At 39.8% G+C, this 26,603-nt stretch overlaps 1 protein-coding gene across 3 annotated transcripts in view; it reads left to right on the top strand.

Annotated features, from left to right (window-relative positions):
- The window catches only part of slc8a1b (solute carrier family 8 member 1b), a 151,393-nt gene that overhangs the window by 8,238 nt on the left and 116,552 nt on the right, over nt 1-26,603 (top strand). For all 3 annotated transcript variants that reach the window (XM_085477173.1, XM_085477174.1, XM_085477172.1), the window contains exons 2-4: nt 5,825-6,747; nt 8,292-8,456; nt 9,179-9,972. In XM_085477173.1, the coding sequence (XP_085333299.1) occupies nt 5,872-6,747; nt 8,292-8,456; nt 9,179-9,972 (1,835 nt within the window). In that variant the 5' untranslated portion in view covers nt 5,825-5,871. The remainder of the gene's footprint in view (nt 1-5,824; nt 6,748-8,291; nt 8,457-9,178; nt 9,973-26,603) is intronic.

Genomic DNA, 26,603 nt, shown 5'->3' with positions numbered 1-26,603 from the left:
ATTCGTAATAAAAACATTAATAAAAACCTTTAATTTAACAAGTTCACCTTCATGTCACCTTTTTTTTTTCAATCCAGACACTTCTTGTCACTTTCCCACATACCCTGTATGTTTTAGGGGAACGTTAAAGGTCCAATTGCTAATTGGCAATAATAAATGAATGGCTCTACCTCGCTAAGCAGGAAAACAAACCACATTTTCCTTCCTTTTCTGACATTACTACTGGAAACATGCAAAGACTTGTAGCAATATACTGCTTCTGTTTGACATAAAAATGTACCTGCACCAATTGAGCAACATCAATCATAGTAAAATTCCCACTCACGGCTAATTTAGAGGGATGGTTTACTGAATTTCTACAAACCTACCCTGTTCCAGGTTCAGTTGTAATTTTTCTTTTGTCCTTTTTGACCATATCTACAAATTTTGCGACCTTTATAACCTCCAATTGTGTCGTGAAGCTTTAGAACATACACTCTATTGAATGGAGAAGAACTGGCTTTTGGTGTTATGTTCAGCCATCTGCCTTTTAGAAAAATGACATCTCTAAGTGAAAACAGCCAAATTCCAGAGCACACTGAATTATTGATCAGTTGGAAAAGTAACATAAAGGCTTTTGTGACCACACAAGAAGCCCATATAAGGCAAGGAGCTGCTGACTAGCATTAACCAAGGGGGAAATGGTTTCTTATGACCTTGGCAAATTGAAGTTTAATTAAGTAGACATGTAATTTTGTTGAGAGTTGATTTTCCTAATGTCTGAGCACAAAGCTCTTACACCACAGCAGAGCCCACTCAGTAAACATCGGGGCAGCAGTTAAACATTTGGTCCATTTAACCCAAATATTTAAATTCACCACTGGTGGATTTTACATTACATTACATTATAGATTTAACCAGCAAACATCTTCAACACCATTAAGCGAGACACACACACACACAAATACTCTCCATACTGTATACTGTATTATATTCTCAATAGATTCTTGAAGGAACTTTTATTGTGTGTTTAGCTATGAACAGCGTCAGAATGGATTCTTGGCTTAATAGGACAGAAAATTTTATTCATGTTGAAAAAATATATTTATATTCATAATAGTTATTGTAGTAGCTTGGCAAAATTGTGCTGTGTACAGCTATTGTCACATAGGAAAAACAGTGGTTCCTAACTGCAGCATAATCAAAATTATTGCGACAGTATGCAATGAATTTGTATGTATGCAATGCGATCTCATTACCCTTTAAATCATTGCTTCAAAGATGAGATCCAGGGCTTTTACTGCTTGCAGTCACTTGCCATTTTCAAGGAGACTTTGGTGCATCAAGACACTGATAAAACAACAGTAAGACAGAGTCAGTCTGCTATCAGTTTGTGATTGAATGGGATCAAATGAACAATTACATACAGTCTGTTTGTGATATTACTGTGATTATCTATGATAAAGTGGCAAGAATCACAAGACTGTTGCTGTTAATGTGCAGAAAAATTAACATTAAACAGAAATTCACAATAACTACATTCAGAAACCAGCCAGAACCTCATACCTGGACAAGGTTTTCTGAAATCCCTCCTGACGTAGCTGCTGCACCACGCTATATTAACTGCAAATGGATAAAGGTGCTAGATGGAGAACATTACCTGACTGTCTGAGTCAGACCATGTTTGTTTGGAGACAGGTTGCCTACCTGCAGGCAACCTCCGCAATCAGCTTGCAATGGAGAGTGGTCACTGAGAGGTTGGAGGTGTTGCATGCTCCACTTGTGGGTGAATAGTTAAAAAGAAAAAAGGTTGTTTGAAAAAGGTTCTGATCTGAGCTTTGTTTTGTCTCTTAATTCTGGTTATTGCTCTTTAATTCAATGGATTACCTCTTTTATCATTGCTTTATTGCTTTTCTTAAACAATTAAAAAGTGGTAAAATTAATTTACACTGCTGTTTTGTGTAAATTAGTTTTAATTTGCTACACTTGTTCTGTTTCAGCATGGTCGATGCATTTGACAAACTCAGATCTCTCAAGCTGTGCTGTATGTTGTGAACTGCAGCCAGTCAGAAGACAATTTAATTTAATCTAATTTTTCAGAAACTGAATGAATTGTGGGGCATCACCAAGGCAAGAATCACATAAAAAGTCTATTTATAACTGGGAGTAACACCAAGCTGGAAATGAGCACAACAGGCCACCTTTAATTTTAATCAAGCACATTTTATGGTTCAGTCATGACGACTTTTGCTATAGCACTTTTGTGCTATAACAAAAGGCAAAGAACATTTAAAATTTTTTTTTCAAGATTCTTTTCATTGTATTTAGACATAGAGGCATTCAAAGTATAGATACAAACGTGCAAAATCTGTGTGGCTTTAATTCTGTGGAATAGTCCAGGAGTGGATATGTGTTCTTCTCCTGAAGTTTAAACTAAATTATATAACCATCCGCAACCCAGCACCTTTTATAGTAATGCAAATTTTGATGAAATGAGGTTTCACTAATTCAGGAGACTCGAATTTAAGCTGTGCAGTATTTACAAACTACAGTGTAACTGCACTTTTTTACAACTCACATGAACATTGCAATTCTAAGTTTATCCTTTCACTTGGAGCAATTTAATATTTTCTGTTCCTCCTTTCATTCAGATAAAGTACTTTCTAATATTTTGCCTACTGCTCTGCTGTCTGACCATCACATTGTTGCATACAAAAGTGCATGCAATACAGAAACAGATGAGGCAAAGACTCCAAGGCCACCAAGATAGAAACATGCCAGAGAATTGCCTTGAGTCCACTAATAGACTCATCATGTTATAGAGCAGAGTCCCAATGCTCCAATATGTTTGATTAATTCCCATAAAAAATGAGCGGCCTTATGAAAAATATCCATGTTATTTTTCAGTGATTTGTATTTATGATGATACATTTCAGGTGTTGCAATGCCAGATTTCCAATTATGTTGTTTACCTTGGAGCAAGAATTTAGTTCTCGGATACGAGTCTGATGTTAGGACTAAGTTGTATCAGTTTGCATTAGGGCTGCCATTAGTCCACTAGTCACGATTACGTCGACTATTAAAATCGTAGACGACTAATTTAATAGTCGACATGTTGTTTGAAGCTTTGTAAGATCCCAAAAGACACAGGAATGAGTAGTATGATTTAAGAGTGTAATAACGGACTGAAACAGAAGAAGGCAGCACTGCATGTACAAGGATGCCAGCTGGTTAAACCCCGAAGAAGTTGTGTCCCAGAATTCATAGCGGCCCAGAATAGTTGTCAACGATGGCGGCAGCTAGTTAGTTTTAATATTACTCTTATTATTCTTTTTGGGTCACAAAATAAAGTTTAACATATTTTCAGGCGAGAATGTAGCTGTGTAAACCTCAAATATCTGCTCAGTTTATCAAGACACCACATATTTGCAAAAGCGCTCTGACGTTTTTGGAGACGTCAGAGCCGCTAGCCGGGGGCAAGGCTCACTAGAACCGGTAAGAACACTGGACTCCTGGCAAATCGTTTTCAAACCCAAGCCGTCTTTCGCCACTCAGGTTAAACATATATAAGTCACTTAGATAACTTAAAAATGTTATTGTTTGGCTTTTTTCAGTATTTAATTTGTTTCTGAGTAAATCGGTTTGGCTGAGATTAAAGTTATAGTTTTTACACAGCTGAATAAACTTCAAGCAGACAACTGATTATCAGAACTGTGAGATGCTCAAGAATATACTGTTATATTTTAGATAGCAAGGAGCAGACGGCTGAGTTTATTAAACTCCACCGAAACGATCTGCAAATGTCATTAACATTTAATTAACTATCATCTTGTCTTTACTTTTAGTTAGCACATACCTTAAACACTTAAAGCTGTAAGCTAATGATAGTTATATAAGAGCAGATGCATGCTGGTGCAAAAATAATCGGTGACTAGTCTATTATCAAAATAATCGTTTGTGGCAGCCCTAGTTTGCATGTCCCCCCCATTTTCTTTGGTACCTGTCATTAAATGTCACTACATGGGCTTTTTATGACAAAAGTGATTAGTCTGTGTGAATGCCTACACTTAAAACACAAATAAGCACACGATTAATTTGTGAACTACCCACATCTCAATGCTAAAGTGTGTTTTGGAAACAATAAGCCCAAATCAGGCATTGAAAAATACAATCTGAAATAATTACTCAGAATGCTACACCTTTTCTCTGAAAGGTTCACCGGGGGAGATTGATGAAGCTCTGTGGGCATCTTATGGGTGTGTGATATTTAAAAGATGTCTTAATAAAGCCACCTTATTCACAAGTTACTGTTGCTGAGAGAAGTAGACTGTTTTCATAAAGGCCACTGCCAGCCAGGTAGAGCAGAGTATTATTGCTACAGGACCGCTGCAGGGAAGTTTCAGAAGCTGCTCCTTGAAAAGCCAAAGTGCTGAGCTCAGGAGCTCAAGTTTATCTTTGGTGTGATTATTCAAACTTGGTGTCCTTAAACAACTACGCAAACATCTGCCCTGAAACATGTCTGCTAATCTCTGTGGTGTTGTGTTTACAAGGTCCTAAGGCATTCATGTGAACTGAGCTATTTGGTTTTAGTCACACACCTCCCAACTTATCATGTAGGGCTGGGCGATATATCGAGTTTTTTAAAAATATCAATTTATTTTCATACGAGATATAAGATGGGACAATATCGTTTATATCGATATAGTCTATGTTACGTTATAATTATACTTGTGGAGCCGCAGGTTTGCCTCTCTTTCGTCCACTTTTGTCTCTACGCAACGTTACTCGGCCTCGCCTCTCCTTCACTGAACACAACTCCCCCTCCCCCATAGCTTCACCTGCATGACAAGATGAAAGCGGAAAATCTCCGTTAGCGAGTTACCGCGGATCGCCCCGTGCGTGGGGCTGGACGGCGTCAACGTGTTAGCGAGCTAACCGCACTAACGAGCTAACCGCGCTAACGACAAATCCTTTCATTTTCTCAAAACTCGACAGTGCGCCTTATGTATGAATTCTGGTTGTGCTTACTGACCGCGAACCGATTTTATGTGGTACACAGCGCTCAGCAATCTGTCAAAAAATGTTTTAATATGACTTTGCTAAGCTACGGAGCTGCACCGCTTGATGGATTGTCGGAGAATTACGGCTACAGAGGAGGAGCCTCGCGGAGTGATACGTACTGTGTGTGTATAAGGACCACAAATGGCACCTGTTCAGAGACGTGGTGCAGCTGTGAAATCTGTCTCTTTGTTATTATGCTCAGCGTCTTAGTTTACATTTTGACTGCACAATTGTGAGCTTTTTGTTATGCACAAAAACAACATTGTTTTCTTTTATTTATGGACCATGATTATTTAATAAATGCTGATAATTTATTTTTGAGTAATTTCTTCATGTACATCTACGCTGTATGTAAATAAAAGTGCCCGTGTGACATCTGGGACACAGTGTGACTAAGAACTCTCTTTTTGTTCTTAACTTATGGCTTTAAAAAGAAAATATCGAGATATACATCTTATATCGCCATCCAGCTAAAAAATATCGAGATATGAATTTTGGGTCATATCGCCCAGCCCTATTATCATGTACTTTATCAATGCTGACGTGCTCTTGTACAACATTCTATCATAATATTTCATGATATTGGCACCTTGCAGGCAGCATCATTTAATGTAAGTAAATTGAAGTAAACAAATATTTTCCTGTGAAAATCACTACATTATAAAAATCATGTTAAAGGAGATTTAAATGTTAGAATTCCCCACTGGTTCCTGTTTTCAACAACATTCATTTGTCTTATTTCTAATAATACTTTGTATTTTCTCCTGTTGTTTTCTCTCTGAAGGTTCAACATCCTCATTAACACCTCAGAGTACTGGTCTTGACACCAACATGGCCCGTCGGGATCACTCCTCCCGCCTGTCCCCGACCATGAGGTTAACAGTTGTTACGGTGATCCTCTTCCTTAATCTCCATCCCTCGTTGGCCGGGGCACCCCCTGAAGCAAGCCTGGGTGGCTCTGTTTCAGCTGTGTCCACCAATAAAACTGAATGCAGTAAACCTGAGCAGTGTTCACATGGGGTGATTCTGCCTATTTGGGAGCCCCAAAACCCATCATTTGGAGACAAGGTCGCTCGTGCAACTGTTTACTTTGTGGCTTTGGTCTACATGTTCCTGGGTGTGTCCATCATCGCAGACCGCTTTATGGCATCAATAGAGGTTATAACATCACAGGAAAAGGAGATCACCATTAAGAAACCCAATGGAGAAACCACCACCACTACTGTCCGGATCTGGAATGAAACGGTCTCCAACCTTACCCTCATGGCTTTGGGCTCTTCAGCACCTGAAATCCTCCTGTCCATTATAGAAATTATTGGTCATGGGTTTGAGGCTGGCACACTGGGACCCTCCACTATTGTGGGTTCTGCAGCATTCAACATGTTTGTCATCATCGGTATTTGTGTGTATGTCGTTCCTGATGGCGAGACGAGGAAGGTCAAGCACCTCCGTGTGTTCTTTGTCACGGCCACCTGGAGTATTTTTGCCTACATTTGGCTCTACCTGATTCTGTCAGTGATCTCACCTGGCGTTGTGCAGGTGTGGGAGGGGCTGCTCACTTTCCTCTTCTTCCCCATTTGTGTGGTGTTCGCCTGGATAGCCGATCGCCGCCTGCTGTTTTACAAGTATGTGTACAAGCGCTACCGCACTGGCAAGCAGCGTGGCATGATCATTGAGACCGAGGGTGATCGTCCACTTCCTTCCAAGGTATGATGCTGTCACTGTTGCCACAGCCGTTATCACCAGGGTTCATTTTCCACAGACATTTTTTGTATAAAGCATATAACTGTTTATTGCATTTAACTAGTCATTTACTGAAATCTGGGGAATGCACTGAATAAAATGTCAGAAAGGGTAAGACACACATTACTACCTACTATTCTTTGCTATGCTTTGGCATGTACAGTTTTTTGCAATGAACACAAGAGTGAGGACAGGACAATGAACAGTTTTCTTATCTTCAGTTCAAATAAATTAGTTTTAATGTGCCTGACCTTTCCTTTTTGGAACCTCCTTAAATTGCTTGATTTGCCCTGTTAGACTTTGTTGTTGTAGCAGTTTCTTATTCCCATATCGCACCAATGTCTTACTACCAAGTTTTGCAGAAGAAAAAATGCCTTCCTTAGTGTCGTATAAAAATCTTAACAGTTATAACTAAAGCATATCCGACATATCTGTGAGAAGAGTCAGCTAGTAAAAACATAATTAAGCTGTCCTCATCCAAACACATGGTGGAAAAGATAAGGTGCTAAGGTATGTGCGTGAAGAGTGTTCATGAGTAATGTGTACCTCAAATCTGTATTACAGAATGACATTTTGCCATGCTAAACTGTTGTTATGAAACACGCACAAATACCTTCTTAAGTATTGTCAGCTATTAATTTTTCATTTTGACTATTATCTGATGACACATGTGAAGATGAAGTGCATCACACACATCTAATTAAATCTTCAGTACTGTGGTGTAGATTGTGTTGATTTGCTACAGTTAATTTGAAGCCTGGTTGTCTCTTCTTCTGCATTTGAAAATTGCCCATGGTGTTATTGCTTGATGGCATTATAAAGAATCAGTGCTCCGTAAGTATATGAAGAACACTTTCATTTCATCTTCTGAAAAAAAATCACTAAATTAAATTCAAATATGTTCCTGGGGGAAAAAATGAGTATTTCTTGCCTTCCCGTTTAAAGAGACGAAGGACGTTTCATCAATGAAATGATTCTCTACGAAAAATGCAATGTCAGTGAAAAACAGAATACTTCTTTATTCTGACAGCTACAAAATAAAGTGACATCCAAATACTGACGGCTAATATATTACCTACCCATCCTTTGGGATCTGGTACTGTTAGCTTACCATGGTTACATGTAAAGTAAACCTTTGGAAATGTGAAAGCAAAAGTTTTTTGACCTAAATGTGGCTGACAAAACAAATAGTTTCAAGAATAAAACAGTGAGAACTGAGCTTTGAAACACTGACAGATAAAACTCTCACTGACCAGTGTCTAATAGCACCCTTCTTTGCTTTGATTGAGGGGTGTTATTGGACACCAACATGTTCACATGACTGGATTCACACAAACACTCACTATTTGATTTCATGCTTGTTGTTGTGTTCTCATCACATACATGCAGTTCTCACTTGACCTTTGAGATTACAGAAGAGCGCCTAAAGAATTGATATATTGACAAAATCTTAAATGAGGTGTACTGATTACTTCTTCCTTCCGTCCTTCTATTGCTTCTGTTTTAAGGTGGACATTGAGATGGATGGAAAGATGCTGAACTCTCATGGTGTTGACTTCCTTGATGGTCCACTGGGCTTAGATATAGATGAGAAGGACTTGGATGAGGAGGAAACACGGAGAGATATGGCCAAGATCCTGAAGGAGCTTAAACAGAAACATCCTGACAAAGAGGTTTGTAACAAAGTCAGAAATATATCTTGCTATTGCTGCTCTAGTTGCACAAGACCAAAGGTAATCTGCAATATATAAAACTACTGCTGTTTGCTTTCATTTTTACAGGGTCAGATCACCAGTCTGTTGCAGAATATTAGATAAATTCTTAATAAATTCAGGCATTTATATATATTTACAAGTGAATTTCACACTTATGTATTGGTGAATATAGAAAATTAATAGGAAACCAAAGACATTTCCAAATAAAATATGCAGTATTTTTATTTGTTCTCTCACAAAGAAAATGCTGCAGACTTACTATTTACACAAAGACGAAATTTCTGAATTCTGAAAACATTTTCAAATAAAAACTTTTTGTCCTTCTACAAGAAAAAGGATTTGCGAAAGAGAACTAAGTGGTTGGCTTGGCATGTAATTTACATCTGTTTTTTTCCCCCAGACTGTGCTTGACTTACTGTAAGTGTTTGACTCATTATAATTTTACTGCTATTTGACAGTTTCTTGTTCAGTAGTGATTGATGTGACATGTAGTTAGATCTTATTTATCCATCCGAGCTTGATGAAACTCCACCACATTGGTTCAGTGACACACAGCTTTTAAAAACATAAAATAGGATACTGTTTCAGCAGTCTGGGAGTCGGGATTTATACCCCCAGGAAATCTACTATTAATGCATGTTGTTGCACTCTTTGTGGCTTTTTGTATTTTCTCTTACCAGGTGGAGCAACTCATTGAGCTTGCCAACTACCAAGTCCTGAGCCAGCAGCAGAAGAGCCGTGCTTTCTATCGATGCCAGGCCACCCGACTGATGACAGGTGCTGGCAACATCCTGAAAAAACATGCTGCTGATCAAGCACGAAAGGCTGTGAGCATGCACGAGGTTCGCTCAGAAACTGGCGAAAACGATCCTGTCTCCAAAATCTTTTTTGAGCCCGGTTCTTACCAGTGTCTTGAGAACTGTGGCACAGTGGCAGTGAATGTGGTGCGGCGTGGCGGCGACCTGGGCAAGACGGTTTCTGTGGAGTACCGGACAGAAGATGGCACAGCCAACGCTGGCTCGGACTACGAGTTCACCGAGGGTGTAGTGGTTTTCAAGCCTGGTGAGACGATGAAGGAGGTCCGTGTGGGGATCATTGATGATGACATCTTTGAGGAGGATGAAAACTTCTTGATTCACCTTTCCAGTGTCAAAGTGTTGACATCAGAAGGCGAGGAACCTGAGGAGGGGGGCGAGTCAGCTAATCACGTTGACTCAGTGGCCTGTCTCGGCATGCCATCCACAGCAACCGTTACCATCTTTGACGACGATCATGCCGGCATCTTTACGTTTGAGGAGCCCGTATGCCATGTCAGCGAGAGCGTTGGCACCATGGAGGTGAAGGTGCTGAGAACCTCAGGGGCTCGTGGCGTGGTCATGCTGCCATACAAGACGTTGGAAGGAACAGCGCGAGGTGGTGGAGAAGACTTTGAAGACTCTCACGGCGTCCTGGAATTTCAAAACGATGAGATATTGTGAGTAACTTTGATCAGTCTCTCTTAAAATCATTAACTGGTTTTCATGTAGATAATGATCAGCTTCACTGTCATTATCCTCATATTTTTCGTAATTGTTTATTATGCATTTTGTCAGTGTAATGTTGCAAATGTTATTGGTGATGAAGTGAAAAGGCGATGGTGTCAGTGCGATGTGGTGGTTGGGATGAGCGGTAAGGTGGACTGCTCTCTCAGCACACAACAAAATCAACAATACCCCACCCCCTTTATGCTTTTTGCCTTGTCTCTGTTTCCTACTTTGCCTTACTTATGCTCTTCTTTTATTTTCATCAGACTGTTCAGACCTCTGCCTTGGTCTCTGCCTTGGTCTCTGCCGTGCTGCGATGTTAGTCTTCTGTAGAGTTTATTGATTTTTGCACTCTGTAGTGTAGTTTAACTTATAAGTTCCAGTGCCGAGAAGTTGGGAAAGTGAATTATTTGTTGGGTGGTCGGTTGTTTGAATTTCAAGTAATTCGAATGTCATAGCGCTGAATTTGAACGAGATGCATTGAGCTTTCTTTGAGTAAGTCATGCAGTGGAAAACAAAGAGGACCTAGACACTGGAAAAGGTACAAGAACTCAACAGACAGCAGGGAGCTGGAGAAATGCTAAGGAGGGACATCTATCTAGTCAACTTAATTTAGATTTAAAAAAACAACAACAGTTGCCCTTTTAGGTGGCTTAATAATGTGTGAGAACATCCCAGAACAAACCACTCACGAAGCCAGCTTGAAGTTTATTTGTCATCTTTCTTAGTTGAAAAGGGACTCCACTGGAGCTCCATTTAAAGATCCCTGCTGTGAAATAAGAGCGGCACAGTTTAAAGCTCTTCTCAACCCAATGCTTAAAATCTGATGGTGACTCATGGTGAGGTTTGTGATGGCTATTTGACCACATTTGAAGAGGACTTTTACCACGCTGTTGATTTTGCTCACGGCCAGCTGCTGTAGTCGTCATCCTGACCCACACCAAGTGTGGGAAATTAGCTCCAGCTGTCAGTCTAATGTTTGTATAATACTGGTCAATATGCTTTGAAACTGAAGATAATTCCACAGTCTTCTATTCTTGTGTATATATTTTTTCAAAACTGAAGTCCTTTCATTACCAACCATTATAAAGAATTTTTTTTTGCCAAAACATTAGGTGACATGCTGACAGTACAACTGTACAGCTGATACAGGTAAATGGTATTGTACTTAGACTGTAGCCTTGTATGTTAGTCTCCTAATAGCTGTTTTAACCTTGTTAGCAGTAAATATCAAGCTCATTGTATCATTATGTTGTTCAGACTTCATTTACACATTGATGCGGTGGTTCTTAGCCAGTTTTGGTGGCCATATTAGTTTTGCTGTGGACTATAGTTTTGTATACATTTGTTCTCCTTGTAACTGTGATTGACTTGAATCTCATGTCTTTAATGGTTACGTCTGCTTTGTTATAATGCAGTCATTCAGTGTTGCTAAAGTGCCTACACACATGCACTCCTGTAGCTGTATACATGTAAAACTGAATGTCTGTTGGTTCTTTTAATAGGAGCTCTGTATTGTGTATTTCTCACAGTAAGGTGAAATACTCTTGCGAATTATCATTTCTGGGCATTGTTCTGTAAGGTTGTTGGGCTTGTACCTTTAGCGAGATATATATACCCTATAACATACTTCAGCAGTTTACCTTGTTACCTTTAGGCATTATGTTTATTTATGGGAGCTGTGATCATCCCTAAATATCATCACATGTTACCGGCTGTATAACAACCGTCATTTAAATATCCACACCATCACTGTTTCGTTGACCACTCAATCGATCCCAGTATAGCAACTGGAATGAGGTTGAAGTAACTGATACTGAGTATACTGATAAGATAAGATAAGATAAGATAACCTTTATTAGTCCCACACGTGGGAAATTTGTTTTGTCACAGCAGGAAGTGGACAGTGCAAAAGTTATGAGGCAAAAATTAGAATACAATAAGAATAAATACAGTACACAACTGTACAGAATAGAATAAAATAAAATACTATATACAGTAGAATAAAATAAAATAAATATACAATAAGATAAAAATAGAATACAAATACTATATACAACTGAGTAAAAATACAACGATGACAGAAAGGATTATTGCACTTAGTATTATTGCATATGTATGGATGTGTGTGCTTGATCAGTTAAAGTCTTTATTATGGAGTCTGACAGCAGTGGGGAGGAAAGACCTGCGAAATCTCTCCGTCCCACACCGTGGGTGCCGCAGTCTCCCACTGAAGGAGCTGCTCAGTGCTGTCACAGTCTGCTGCATGGGGTGGGAGATGTTGTCCAACAGGGATGACAGCTTAGCCGCCGTTCTCCTGTCACTCACCACCTCCACTGGGTCCAGAGGGCATCCTAGAACAGAGCTGGCCCTTCGGATCACCCTGTTCAGTCTCTTCCTGTCCCCAGCAGAGATGCTGCCGCCCCAGCAGACCACGCCATAAAAGATAGCAGAAGCCACAACAGAGTCATAGAAGGTCTTCAGGAGTGGGCCCTCCACTCCAAACGACCTGAGTCTCCGCAGCAGGTACAGCCTGCTCTGCCCTTTCCTGTAGAGGGCGTCTGAGTTATGAGTCCAGTCCAGTCTATTGTTCAGATGAACACCAAGGTACCTGTAGCTGTCCACAGCCTCAATGTCCATACCCTGGATGTTCAGTGGTTGCAGTGGAGAATGCTTGTGCCTGCGGAAGTCTACCACCAGTTCCTTGGTTTTACTGGTGTTGATCTGGAGGTAGTTCAGCTGGCACCAGTCCACAAAGTCTTGGGTCAGACCTCTGTACTCCTTGTCGTCCCCATCAGTGATGAGGCCGACTATTGCAGAGTCATCAGAGAACTTCTGCAGGAAGCACTGGGTGGAATTGTGGGAGAAGTCTGCAGTGTAGATGGTGAAGAGGAACGGAGCCAGAACCGTTCCCTGTGGGGCCCCCGTACTGCAGACGACCCTGTCCGACACACAGCCCTGAGTCCTCACATACTGTGGTCGGTCGGTGAGGTAGTCCAAAATCCAGGTAGTGAGGTGATGGTCCACTCCAGAGTTCACCAGCTTGTCCTTTAGAACCGAGGGAAGAATGGTGTTGAAGGCACTGGAGAAATCAAAGAACATGATTCTCACAGTGCTTCCAGCGGTCTCCAGGTGAGCGAGGGAACGATGTAGGAGGTGAATGACGGCATCATCCGCTCCAATGCCAGGCTGGTAGGCAAACTGAAGTGGGTCCAGTGATGAGCTTGTTAGGCGCCGAAGCTGAGCCAGGACCAACCGCTCCAGGGTCTTCATCAGGTGGGATGTCAGAGCCACCGGCCTGTAGCTGTTGAGGTCCTTGGGGCTTGAAGTCTTTGGCACTGGTACAACACAGGAGGTTTTCCAGAGCTGTGGGACTCTTCCCAACCTCAGGCTCAGGTTGAAGAGGTGCTCCATCACCCCACACAGTTGGTCCGCGCAGGACCTGACGACCCTCGAGCTGATGCCATCTGGACCTGCTGCCTTCTTGCCATTAATGATGAAATGATTTCACTAAATCAACTGTACTGCTTCCTTATAAAATGGATTTCTGACCTATAAATCAGATGCTAAGAGTGTTTAGTTAGTGAGTCTTTGCCCATACTGTTTATCTTAGCTTTTCTGGCTGTGGAGGAGGTTCTTTATCTTCACAGAGAACATGAGCACGACTGTGAACTGCTGCTGGTGTGGTCTCATAATAAGTAAATGAGATTTTAAAGCTGATATTGAACTACAGGAATAAACTGTACTTGACTTTGTTTAGCAGTGCGGAAAGAGATGGAAAGCACTGTGCTCTTTTAGCTGGCTGGCTTCAGTTATTGGTTACTGTAGTTTGCCTTGGAAACCAAAGGTTTGCTTACAGTGCTTGTTTGGAAATGTTCAGTTTGTATGAGAGATGGAAGAAGAGTTGTAATGACATTAAACAAAGTGTGCTGCCATAATGAATGAATAGGAGAGACGCTGTCTTAGTAACAGTAGTCTTAAACTCTTTCTGTGTCAGCCTCTACTGTTTTAGGTCAGATTTGAAGCAGATGTCTGCAGGACTTGCTTTTTCAGCCTGTGGCAGACAGAATAGTTTCCACAGCTTATAGCGCTTACAGCCAGGAATAAGTGGGTTTTAATAATACTTTGTCCAAATCAAATGATGGACTGTACATCCGGCTATCATGGTTACTGTGTGTGTGTGTGTGTGTGTGTGTGTGTGTGTGTGTGTGTGTGTGTGTGTGTGTGTGTGTGTGTGTGTGTGTGTTTCTTTAGGGGAAGACTGAGTTGCTAAGTGATGACTGTAGACTACAGGAGATGTGCCTGAAGTGAAAAGTATTCTAAACATGCCACAAATGTTATCTATGTTATGTAGAAGTCATTTTGCTATTGGGAAATCAGGGGTTTGATTCCCAGACAAGTCATTTAACCACTTGGGGAGTAAGTGTGCCTATAACTCATCTGTGGTGACTTTTTTATATGAATAAGTTAAAACTGTAGGTGCTAAATCAAAAGGAAACCCCAAAGCATTATAAATAATAATAACAGAGAGACCAAAAATTAAGACTTCATGTCATGGCGAGCGATAGAATATCTGAAATTTTAACAGTAATTTAACCAAAACTTGAGCTTTCATTTAAGAATAACACACATGACTGCAACATGGTAACTTAATTTGTGCACATGCATAAATCTTAGTTAAAGTATTTTAACTTTGTGGTTTTATACTTCACTGTACCGTCCTTCTTTCCAAGCCTTGGAGTCAAGCAGTTGTTGCATATAAAAAGGAGGATGCTACACTGTGCCTTGTCTTCTGGATAAAGTTTCACGCCTTTAATGTGATGCGGTTAAAAAATAGCTGCTCTTGATATATGGCCAGAAACTGGTTATGCTGTTGCAAGCACAGCAAAGGAACTAAACTTTTAAGGACAGATACATGTAACGAATAATATGGTAACAAATAGTAACGACAACTTACCGTTCCATACCATTTATGGCCCTAATTATTTTGCAACACTTGTCCCATGCTGGGCTTTTTTAGAAAATATGCATTCCCACAGAAATACACAGTGTAAGTCAGAAATGAGCCATTGGGGCCCTGACATGTCCCTTTAGGGAAAAGCATTGAACGATTTTGCTGAGAAAAAAGAAATTACAAAATAGCTGATCTAAATATGATTGCCTCGAGGCTGACTCTACCCTGATTCTGTTTTCTGTGACAGAGGAGAGGGAATGAGGTAGAAAGAGAGAGATAGGGGTGGTACTGTGAGGAGAGAGATTAGTGTGAATGGAGGCAGTGATGGGAGCGTAGTGGGGTGGACGGAGGAGGGAGTGAGAAAGAGAAAAGTTGTAGTTCTCTAAAGTTGTGGTAATTTTCTATACGTACCAGCCCCTGCCTTTTTTTTTTCTCCAATTTTCTTTTTCACCCCTTTGTATCTCTGCGTCTGAAAGAGGACCTGTGCAATTTGTCTCCAGAGTAGCTTGTGAGGTCTTGCCTAGTGTGTTTTGTGAAAGACGGAAATGTACATGATTGTGCTTGTGTGTGTGTTTGTGTGAGAGAGAGAGAACAATAGGAAGAGCACATAGACAACACCACATCCAGTGCTCAGTGCTGTCAAATTACCTCTCTACCAGCTCAGTGCTGCACATTTGTGTTTGTGTGGGTGTACTTTGCTATCCACCTTGTGGTTTAATGTGCCAATACAGATGCTTGAATTTACCAGCTGTGACATTGACACTGGTATTGTTTTCACTTTGTAGGTCTGTCTATCCGTCATCATGACAAGATGTTGCTGGAATTACCACAATGATGGTTTTGAGCCCTTGGGAGATGTTTATTTGTCTGTCTCTATGCAGATTTTGCCACAATAATAGTACTGCAAGATACAGTGATGAAGGTTTCCAAGTGCAAACAGGATGTAGTCAAAGAACTCCTTGGGAGGCAGTAATTTAAAGTACTACTACTAGGGCTGCAACAACTCATCGAGTAACTCAAATAACTCTATTACAAAAATCCTTGGGCCAAATTCTTTGCTTCAGTGATTTAATCCATGTAAGCGTTTCTACTACATCTGTAACTAAAATCAGACCTGCAGTGGAAATGTATTTAGGAGTGTGCATAAGAATATAAACTAATACAACATTAACCTCAAGTAGCCCCACAAAAAGACTGATAACACAAGCCAAAGTGAGGATGGTGTTGTCATTGTTTAGAATGGAGTCTGTCTACACAGACAGCAAAGAGGCGGAGCCATCAAGGTGAGCTCAGGTGGAGTGAAAGAAAGAATGCTTCTAGTATCCAAAACTGCCTCATTAAAACCTTTACTGGGAAAAAGCAGATGAAAGTCCCTCATCAAACAATCTGATCAACAAGTGAACTGCTTCCACCCACAGCTGTTTGTTTTGCGTAGCAAGAAATCTACAAGAAGCTACAATAAAGGCACATAAATGCCAAATTTTAAAACTAAATATTGGACAAAATAATTTGCACGTGTTTTTCTGTATATGCCTGTATTACCACTGCTATTGTATTGCATACATGCTATTATAAACTAGTATCATAACACCTGTCTTATGATGAGCAGTTTTATCCAGAGCACCTTCCAGCGGTCTAAGTGGCTCTATTTTTATTATAGATGATCCTGATGGAATTGGCAGACTACTTAATGCAAACTGGGCCAGCAATTCAGTTTTTCTAAAGCTTGTCATTGAAACAGTATTTTTAGAAAATGGAAAGGGCAGTCAGGTTGGATATTATATAGAAAAAATTAAAGTACAATCAACATGTGGTTCATTAGTAATCAGCGAAGCAGTGTTTTCCAAGAGAGCGAGCCCTTGTTTCACATGCCGTCATACTGAGGTCAAAAAGTTGAGTAAACAGATCATGCAGGTGAATATGCACAATGACATGCGAATATGGAAAAACATGCATACTTACACATCTAAGCAAACTGGTGGTGCACACACTTCTACAGAACACAACATCAGTTGTTTTGCTGTGCAATCAGTCACTTTTTGACCCCACGAGGGAGCAAATATATACACACATAGATACATACCAATTATGCAATTTCCATAAACAGGCAGCAAGTGGAGAAACATGGTGTAGTTGAGAATCAAATTAGGCTCCCTCCTACACTCACACACACATGCATACACACGATGAGCAGACTGGGAGTTCACACTCTAATAACCAGGACAGATCGGCCTTTTGAGATGCATGGTTAGACGCTATAGAAATGTGGGATGTGTCTGTGTGTTTTTATGAGTAGGCCTGTGTGCTTTTTAAAAATACATTCAGATGGTAAAGAAATTTGATTTTTTTTTAACATTTTGCTTGTCATCGAGGTTCGGTTTGATCAAGGTTTACTTCTAAGATTCACAGTAGCATCGATATAGATTTCATTGTTCCCTTACTTGAATTGTTTCTCTATGCTCAAGAGAACTGCGTCACAGTAAAATGTATATTTTAAATGTTTCGTCAAGTTTGCAAAAAAGAAAATCCTAAATGAGAACCACACAATAAAAAAAACCACTTGGCTAACACCTGCAGATCATCAAACTGTCTCCTTCTTTTCATTAACAGTTTGCATAGTTCCTAAACCTCGAGCATGCATGATGTAATTGTATCATTATAAAATGCACATGCCAATAAACAAACAGACATATTTATGGACACGCATACGTTTGAATGCTGGTGGTAATGAGGCTTGATGGGGTTTGTAGGTCACATGCATGTACCCATACACATTGCACCCTTCTGTCAGAGCAGTACCATTAGTGAACATTTCTGAATTAATTAGTAGAGAAAGATAACAAGTGTTGTGGGAGAGCACTTGTTTTTCCACTGATGATTAAAACTATGTATGTGTGTGTGTGCGTTGGTGTCTGTGCAGTGTTTCGTATTTGTTTTAATAAATTCCTCTGTTGCTCTGGACAATGAAGCAAAGTGTGAAACAATATCTGCTTGAATCTTTTTCCTCCTTACATGTACACACATTCAACACAGACACACAAACAAGCTTGCACTTTATGAGGTGTGAAGTCTGTGTTCTCGTGTTACAGAGTACATTGTTATCGCACATCTAAACGTAGGAGACACCTGTGATCTTGCGCGCGCTTTTACCGTGCATGCATTTGACTTCAGCTTTGAAATGATTTTGTTTCTAATGCTTAAACGACTGGAGTAGTAAACTGACTGAAACAAATCACGTCCTTTTGTGTGAAATTCAATCATTTTTCGCTTGCCATTTTCTGGTAACAGCTTGACACGTGTTTAGATGAGAGACTGTATATAAAGGATGGATGTAGCCGTAGCGTCTTTGCACATTTGCTTTGGATTTTGCCTCAGTGTTAGCACTACTGATGTCATCCCATTTGTTTTTTTGGAGCTGGAAGTCACCCTGATTGCAGTGTTAAGCTAGCAAACTTAGTTAGCAAGCTACATCCATAAACTGGTGCATATCCAGTGCAGACTCTGCTAATTAGTGCTATGTCGCAGACTAATAAAACACTTAACAAAGCTGAATTTTATTGGAAAGGCCGTACCACACAGCAGGCTATTATCAGATAATTCCACTAAAAATGTTCCACCAAAACCACAAACATGGTTGAGATTTCCAGTTCTGTGACTTATTTTTTGGATGACTTACTGACTAATTAAAAAGATTAGTATCTTTAATGGATGATTAAGATCATAGCTGCAGTCACATGAAGGCACAAGCATTGGGAAAAAGTGTAGGAAACATGTAGCAAATGAGGAGAGAGGCTCAAGACTGACATCATATCTTGGCGTTTTTTCACCCTACTTTCCACAAAATCAGCTTTTATCTCCGGCAGGCTGCCACAGTCTTTCTCATGAAGGAGAGCACAATCAATGTTTCAGAATCCTTTGTCAAGCTCATTACGCTAACCCATAAGCGGTTGCTTTGTTTACTGTATATACCTCTAAATCATTGCCAAGCTATTGCTCACATGGAAAAACACACATCATTTTAGATGGACACTCATAAACATAATGAGGGAACTGGACCGGACTGAAATATGCCATTTCCACTTGTACTGCATGATTGTTTGGGATATACAAGTATGACAATTAGGCTCTTCAGTGTTTTTTGTATACCGAATAACAGAAAAGTAGAAGAGAGTGCAAGCGAAAGGGGTGAGGACAAGAGAGGGCAGGTCAGCAGCTTGACAAATGAGCCCTAACCAGCTGCCTCCACAAAACACTATTGCCTTGGCAACGGTGGGGATGGAGAGAGAGAGAGTGAGAGGGGGAGAGAGAGAGATACTCAGAGACATAAAGGGAGCAAGAGAGTGATAAAAGACAGGAGAGTGAGAAAGATGGAAAAGAGGTTGGTCTGGGGTAAAGAGATAAAGAGCAGAGGCATAGACTAAGAAGCCAGATGGGAAACAATATTTTCTCATTTATTCTTACAGCTGCCAGATGTGGCTTCTAATTGTGTTGTTTGAATTTTGTGATTATAATCTATGAGCGCAAACTTTGCACTGTTTTTTAGCTGCTAAACAAGTACTTGATGCACTATTGCAACACACTCAGCTCATGAATATGTATCTTAGCAGTTTTAGGATACAGGGAATTTTGCAGTCGTTCTAGATTTAACAAAAGCTAATAGAAGTTTTTAGGAGTAGATCTATGTAAAAAGATGTCACAATACATCACCAACCATTCTTGAATTACAGCTTTCACTTACTTGCCCTCCAACTTGTTTGTTATCCCTCTGGCAAATATAGCTGCAACTGATTGTGTCACATCTTCCATTCACAAGTTTGCCAACTAGCACATTCAGCTACAAGGAACAGCGCTTCCACTGAACAGCCACTCCCTTTACCCTGTGATGACTCGGTTGAGATCCACTGCACACTTTAAGAATTCAAGCACTTAAACATGTATAGGCATCTACAACTGCCGATACCAAGTCCAGGACAAAACACTGACAGCGACGTTTTTGAGCTCACAAACATGCAGTGCTGTTTTCACAGTAAAGAATTTCAAGAAGGATGTGACTCTTAATGAATTAATCCCTACAACAAAGCAGGAACTGAGGCATTTGCTTTGAAGTGGTGGTTTTAACATAAGAGCATTCTGCTTTTAAGTCAGTCTGGTCACTTGCTTTACCTATTTTAGGTATCATGAGCCATTTTTAAACCTGTGGCATCACTGTGTATATAGTGTAGCTCTTTGCTTGGTGCTTATCCTTATGAAAGAGGGGCTTTAATAAGAGCACTGGCATATTCCCTGGTCTGTCTGTCTGTCTCCACTAAGTAGTTCTAATGGATGACTATGAGCAGGCTAATGCTATTATGTTGATGTTAATTTTTTGGTGAGCGGGGTCTGTGATATTGGAACTGAATCCCACTGGGTTATTTATTCTTCACGTTAGTCGCAGAGGAATCGCTGAGGTCGGAAGATTGCCAAATGTGTGTTGTATGTATATGAACTTGACAGGTTAAGTGAAACAGATCATTGTTGTTTATACCATGGGATATTTCGGTTGCGTTTGTTAAACTTTGTGTGTGAGAGTTCTTTGAATATTATCAGCTGCCACAGTCAAAGATGGATATAACCTCTGTGTCTGAAAAGTGAAGTCATTTCATTGCGTTATTTTTACTGGCCAGCAGAGGGCGACTCATGTGGTTGCAAAAACACTTCAGTTTGTATAGAAATCTGTGCAAGAGTAGTACTCTGATCCCTTTCTCTGTGACGTTGGGAAACATGGATTTCTGGGTTCAATTACTAGATTTAGTTAATTCATGTTCATTTTCAGCAATATTCTCCTCATTAGTCCCTCTGAGTTGCATTTGCATGTCCTCCCTGTGCTTGTGTAGGTTTCCTCAGGGGGCTCATGCTATCACAAACATGTTCACTTACTTCACCTATCACTGTGTTCTTCATGAAGGTATTGGCTTACATTCTCTGCACAGTGGCTTCCTACTGCATCATAATGTGTAGGACAAGTTAAAGGATCAGTTTCACTACAGGAATAAATAAAGGATATATTACCCTCATACACTTCGATCACCAGAGTGGCTTTAAATCCAAATCTCCAGATTCAGTTGGCAGTTACTTTTGGGTGAAATTCGCCCTGCGTGTCATGCGTTTTGAAGACATGCAGTGTTCAGCAGGAAAATTGAGTAGGAAAGAGTTTAAGCCTTTAATAGTTGTAAGGATACAAAAACCTTCCAAAGGAGAGCTTCCCCAAATCCCCAATTATTTAGCAAAGGCCTCTTCTCTGTATGATCAGTATAACCTGTATGGCCAATAATCACACCTCTACATACATTTTTTGTTCTACATACAAATGTGAACAAGTTCAGCGAGGAAAACAATATTTTTTAGAATCTAAAGTTAGTTCACATTCATTTTCATTTAAAACCAAGGTATTGCAAGTGATGGGAAATGTTGTGTATGTGTCAAAAACAAGCACATATCGCATCCTTCTGTTTAGTGAGAACGTAATTAAAACATTACAACAGGACAGGTCAGGTATAGGTCTCAGTTTTACTGCTAGGATTTGGAGTTTGCTGATTGAAAGGGGCTTGGTTTAATGCTTGCACTGCCTTTTGTGTAAAAGACATTAACCCAAAGCAAAACATTTCTTTGTTTTACAAGAAGTTGGGAAGACAGACGGTGTGTGTGTGTGTGTGTGTGTGTGTGTGTGTGTGTGTGTTAGAGAGAGCGAGCGAAAGCGAGATCATGCATGTTTTTAATTTGTCCATTAACACCTGCTCCATATGCAGAACACACCGTCTGTATGTGTTCTTTTTTTCTTCCACTTCTTTTTTCTCAGCATGCCGTTCTCTTAGCGCAGTGTTGCTGCGGGTAACCACATTAATGGCTGGTGCAGTATGTGGTCAAATGCTGCCAGTTGTAGTAAAAGCTCAGACTATTTCACGCTTTGATGAGTTTCTCTTTCCATCTCTCTCTCTCCCTTTTTGTGTGCCACTTATTGCAGTGCACACAGAGAAAGTGAAGAGTATAGAGGGAAGGGGAGAGAGCAAGAGATCAATGGATGTATAGAAGAAAAGTTCACAAATAAAGGACCATAGAGAAATGAATGGAGGACAGTGAGAAAAGGTGAAAGGAGAGTGCTAACAAGAGCTCACATTGCAAAAAACAAGGACAAAACTTGACAAATATACTTGAAACAAACTGCAGGACCACAAAATAATGTTGTGAAAGATAAAAGTGCACTGTTCTGCTACCTCCTTCTCATCCTCATCCTTACTAAATTTCCTGTATCTCTTAATCCAGTGTCTCACTATCTTCATTCATAATATAACTATTACATACACTCATCTTTAACGTGTCTAACAATAATAGTAATGATGACAAATGTGATTGTGCAAATGTATGAACCATAACAAAAAAGTGTTGGTTTTGAGCTGTCTTAAGTTACCTTAGGCCTGAGTCACACAGGCCTAGAGACCTGTCAGTGGCCCCCATGGTGAACCATGGAGACACGTACCTCCATAGTACCTCGGTTAGCAAATGTTTGTTGCAGTAGGGAGAAATTTTAAAGGTCATTTTTCTTCATTTCTTGTTTCCTTAGCATTTTTTCCCATTCAGGTTTAAATCCAGTCCAGCCAGCAGTTGGTGAGTGTGCGTCTTCTATACAAAGTATAGTAACTTCAGCAGTCTGCTAACAAGGAAAGAAATCACAAGGATATTTTTGGTGCAGTGCCCTCATTGTGACAAGTTTCACCCAGCAACAGCCAGCAACCTCCAGCAACCACTTACCAGTCAGGGAATATGCATTTTTCCTACACAACAGGTTGCCAGGAAGTTGCTGAGTATATGACCCAGACCTTAGCTAGCTCTGATTTGATTCTAGATATTGCCAGTTGGTCTATCTAGCACTTTTTCCACACTTACATATTTAATCACAGTCTAATTGCAATTAATTATTTGTTAAGACAATGGCGATAATCAGGATGAATTTATGTTTTATCCTAATATGAGGCTGACTTTTGTGATTTCAAGTAAAATGTAACAGCTATTGCCTTGACAAGCTTTCACTAGGATTCATGATTCCCAGAGGATTAATCATGATCTACAGTATCACCTGCTTGTACCTCACTTGATCCCTTTTTTTTTCATTGTGATGAAGAGAGATGTGAGCTTGCAGTGAGATCCACCAATAAATCTGCTACAATATAATCACACATGATAGCTTATGGATTCTTGGCTGGAATTCTGTTCCGTCTCCCTCTGTACAATTCCCATATCTTTTTTTTTTCTGCAAAGATTCTCAAGTAATCAAAGTGATGGAGTATCTAGAAGTACTTCTTGACTGTCTCTGAAACATGTCTTTTTCTTTCTTTCTCCTTTCCTTCGCTCACACCCTGTGTAAACCACTTTCTGTTTACAACATGTTGACACAGCCAACATAGTTTTGGTCAGTTAGCAACAAGGGGAACTTTCCCAAAAAAGGATTAGACTATGTTTGGCCACACTGGACTAACATTGGTACAGATGTGGTAAATGATGTAAGGAGTCCAGCGGCTGGCTGCAGACTGGTATGTTAATGTGCAAATCACTGTTATCCATTTGATAGAATGTGTCAATAAGTGTTGAAATATATAAAAGGAATTTTAAACAATGGCAAGATTTGGAAAAGTGGAAATCAAATTCGCCTTCTAATATTGTCCAAAAGCAAGGCACTCTTTTAATTATATGCCATTTTTAATTAGTAGAAAACAGTTATCTTTGCTCATCTTTTAATATGTAATTCTGTGTTGAGTGGAAAAAAATGAATAATAACCCAATGGTAAAATGTATTCCCAATGACCAGGTGTTGTAAAGGAGTGGCCTTGGAATTGTGGCATCATACCAATAGCTGTCCTACTGAGGAGGTAATCTCCCATACGCTATAGGTGCTCCAGCTTTGAGCAATAGAGATTTGCATTTGTCCTGAGCAGCTGAATGAAGAAAAAAACAAAAATGGTAGTTTCTGGGGGAAGGAAAGCTTGTCCTGTATGCCCTTGTATGAAGAAAAATAATAAATAAGAAAATCCACTTAGAGGAGGACAAGTTCAACACTTAAGAGCCACCTTCTTTTTTCATTGCTCAGATGGATGCAAACTGTTTTTTCTCGTATTTCACTTAGACTCTAGAACAGGTTTTTTGTTAATGAGCACAGCAGAGATGTATGTGCAATGCTAATGAGCGACAGGCAAAGGGTGGAAAATGAGGAAAAGTCTGCATACTCAACTTAGCAGACAATGTCTAAGACAAAGCCATTAACATTTTTGTAACATGCAGTCGTTTAAAGTATGAACTACTATCTGTAGAGGTTACACATTGTTCAATCTTACTTAAGATTGTTTATTTTTCATCTAAAATGATTAGATGACTACGGCTGCAAAGATTGTAAAAATAATTGACTGTAAAAAATTGTCGACGCGTCATACACTAATATATATAAATTTTGATTTGATTTGAATACCACATAAATGTGTTTTTGTAACTGCAATACACTACAGGAAGCTATGACGGCAATATGGCCTCTATTGTCTGCCAAGGCTACACTTAGTGCTAAAAAAGAAGAATGCAGTGTGAACACAAAACAGAATGTCACTGTCGCTACCTGATCCGTACCGGAAACCCGATCGGTACCACGCATGCGCAAATCTAACGCCACTTCCTCTCTTTATCATTAAAACTTTCATTTGTATTACTTGATATTTTTATTTATTTATATTTTATTCTGACGGTCCTATTGAGTAATGTTACATTTTTTTTAAATTATTTTCAAAATCATGTTTCTTGGGTCATTATTTAAATTTTCTGTTAAGTGGGTGAGAGAGCAGGTTGATATTCACAGGCGCGCAGACTTAAGCAGTTGAGGTACTGGTACTGGAGCCAAGAACAGAAAGTTTGCCCGCAGGAAGCTGAGGTAAGAGTTATTGAAGTAATTGTTGACTAATCAAAGCAAAATGACAGATTAGTTGACAACCAAAACAATCCTTAGTTACAGCTGTATACATACAAAGATAACACAAAGAAATGTGTGTAAGATAATACATTTATGATGCAATGCAAAGCTCGTACTTTTCTACTGGAAGATTTTGTCTGCAAAACTCGTAAAACCTGAATGATCAGTGATTTCGGTTTGCATCACAGATGGAAATGCCAGCAAACCACAAACAGTGGTGCACCTAGTGTGACTATGATGTTTGTCTCTGTACAGTACAAAGAAGACGTAAAACCCTGTGTGATTAAAGTAAACAAAAATGTCTTAGGACAAACTGAGCTGAGATAACCAAGTGAAAGTTAAACAGATTTATGGTGCTTAGTGGCCCATATCACTGCAACAGATTTGATGCAAGAGAGTGAGTCTTGCCTGGAGCTTAGCTTGAATATGTATCTGATAGCAGTCGCACTGAGGATAGTCACACACGCTCACAGCCACAGTTCTGCTCTTCTGATAGCTGCATGGACAGAAAAGGCACAGACCATGTTCCCTAGTAATGTGCACTGCTAGACAGGCACACATACACACACATGTACACACACACCCTCAAACACACACTCTTGCTGCAGCAGCTGCAGTGTTAGCTAATCTGTACAGGCTCTAGTGTGCAGAATCCTGGGCTTACAGAGATCTGATACCAATTCATCTGTCTCTCTTTTTCATCTCTTTCTCTGACTGTGTCTTTCTGTAGTGTTCAAAGCTGTAAATATATTACATCCCCATGGTCTCTTACCGAAATGGGCTCATCAGGAGAATCCAGGCTCTGTTCTTTGATTGATTTCATCTATTAAATCTGTTCAGTCGTGAGCTGGGATTTAGATAAAGGGGAGGAGGGAGCTTAAAGATTTGAAAGACATCCGGGGAAGCAAAATCTCAGGTCTTTGCATTTATTTCATTACCTTTTCAGATTAAAAGCTTCTGTCTGCATTTGTAGAAGAGCGCTATTTACTTTCCTATAGGAGGTTTAAATGGTTTGAAATGAATAATAATGATAAAAAAACACCAGTATTCTCATTGTTTCTAAGAAAATTTGCTGTACAGCAATCCTGGCTTGAGGGGTTTAACAAATAATATTCCTTGATGGTGGAAAAGCCTTGTCATACCACTAGATGAATTTTCCATGTAATCTATGATGACAAGATGTCCTAGTTTGCCAGGGACGGTGTCTGGATTTTGTGCTCGGACTCAGACAAGCCTAGAAACACAGCCTAGTATCTGAAAAAGTTGGATGCTGTGTAAAGCTATTAATAAAAATGGAATTTAGACCATAAATGTAATTAAAAATATTAAAGACAGCATTTGAAATATTATTTTGGGGGAGCCAAGAATTTGAATTCTTCCTTTTATGACAATTTTTCTCTTACTCCCGTTACACTCATTGACACAATCAGGCATCAAACTGCAGGTCTTTATCCAAAAACTGAAAATGCACTGATGAAGTGCACTTCAGTTTCCAGTCCAAATAATTGCTCTCATGCGCACAAGGTGAAAAAAGTGGTAAGTGATGTGAGTGAGGAGTGTGTGTGTTAGAGAACGAGTGACTGTCAGATGAGCCAAACAAATCTTTGACTTTGTGCCAAAATGTCTGGTGACCTCAGTTACACTCA

Source organism: Copadichromis virginalis, linkage group LG13 (assembly GCF_057382275.1).
Source record: "Copadichromis virginalis isolate Kocher_CV1m ecotype Utaka linkage group LG13, C_Virginalis_male_GT1.1, whole genome shotgun sequence".
NCBI classification, from domain to species: domain Eukaryota; kingdom Metazoa; phylum Chordata; class Actinopteri; order Cichliformes; family Cichlidae; genus Copadichromis; species Copadichromis virginalis.
This window is presented reverse-complemented; position numbering and strand designations above follow the sequence as displayed.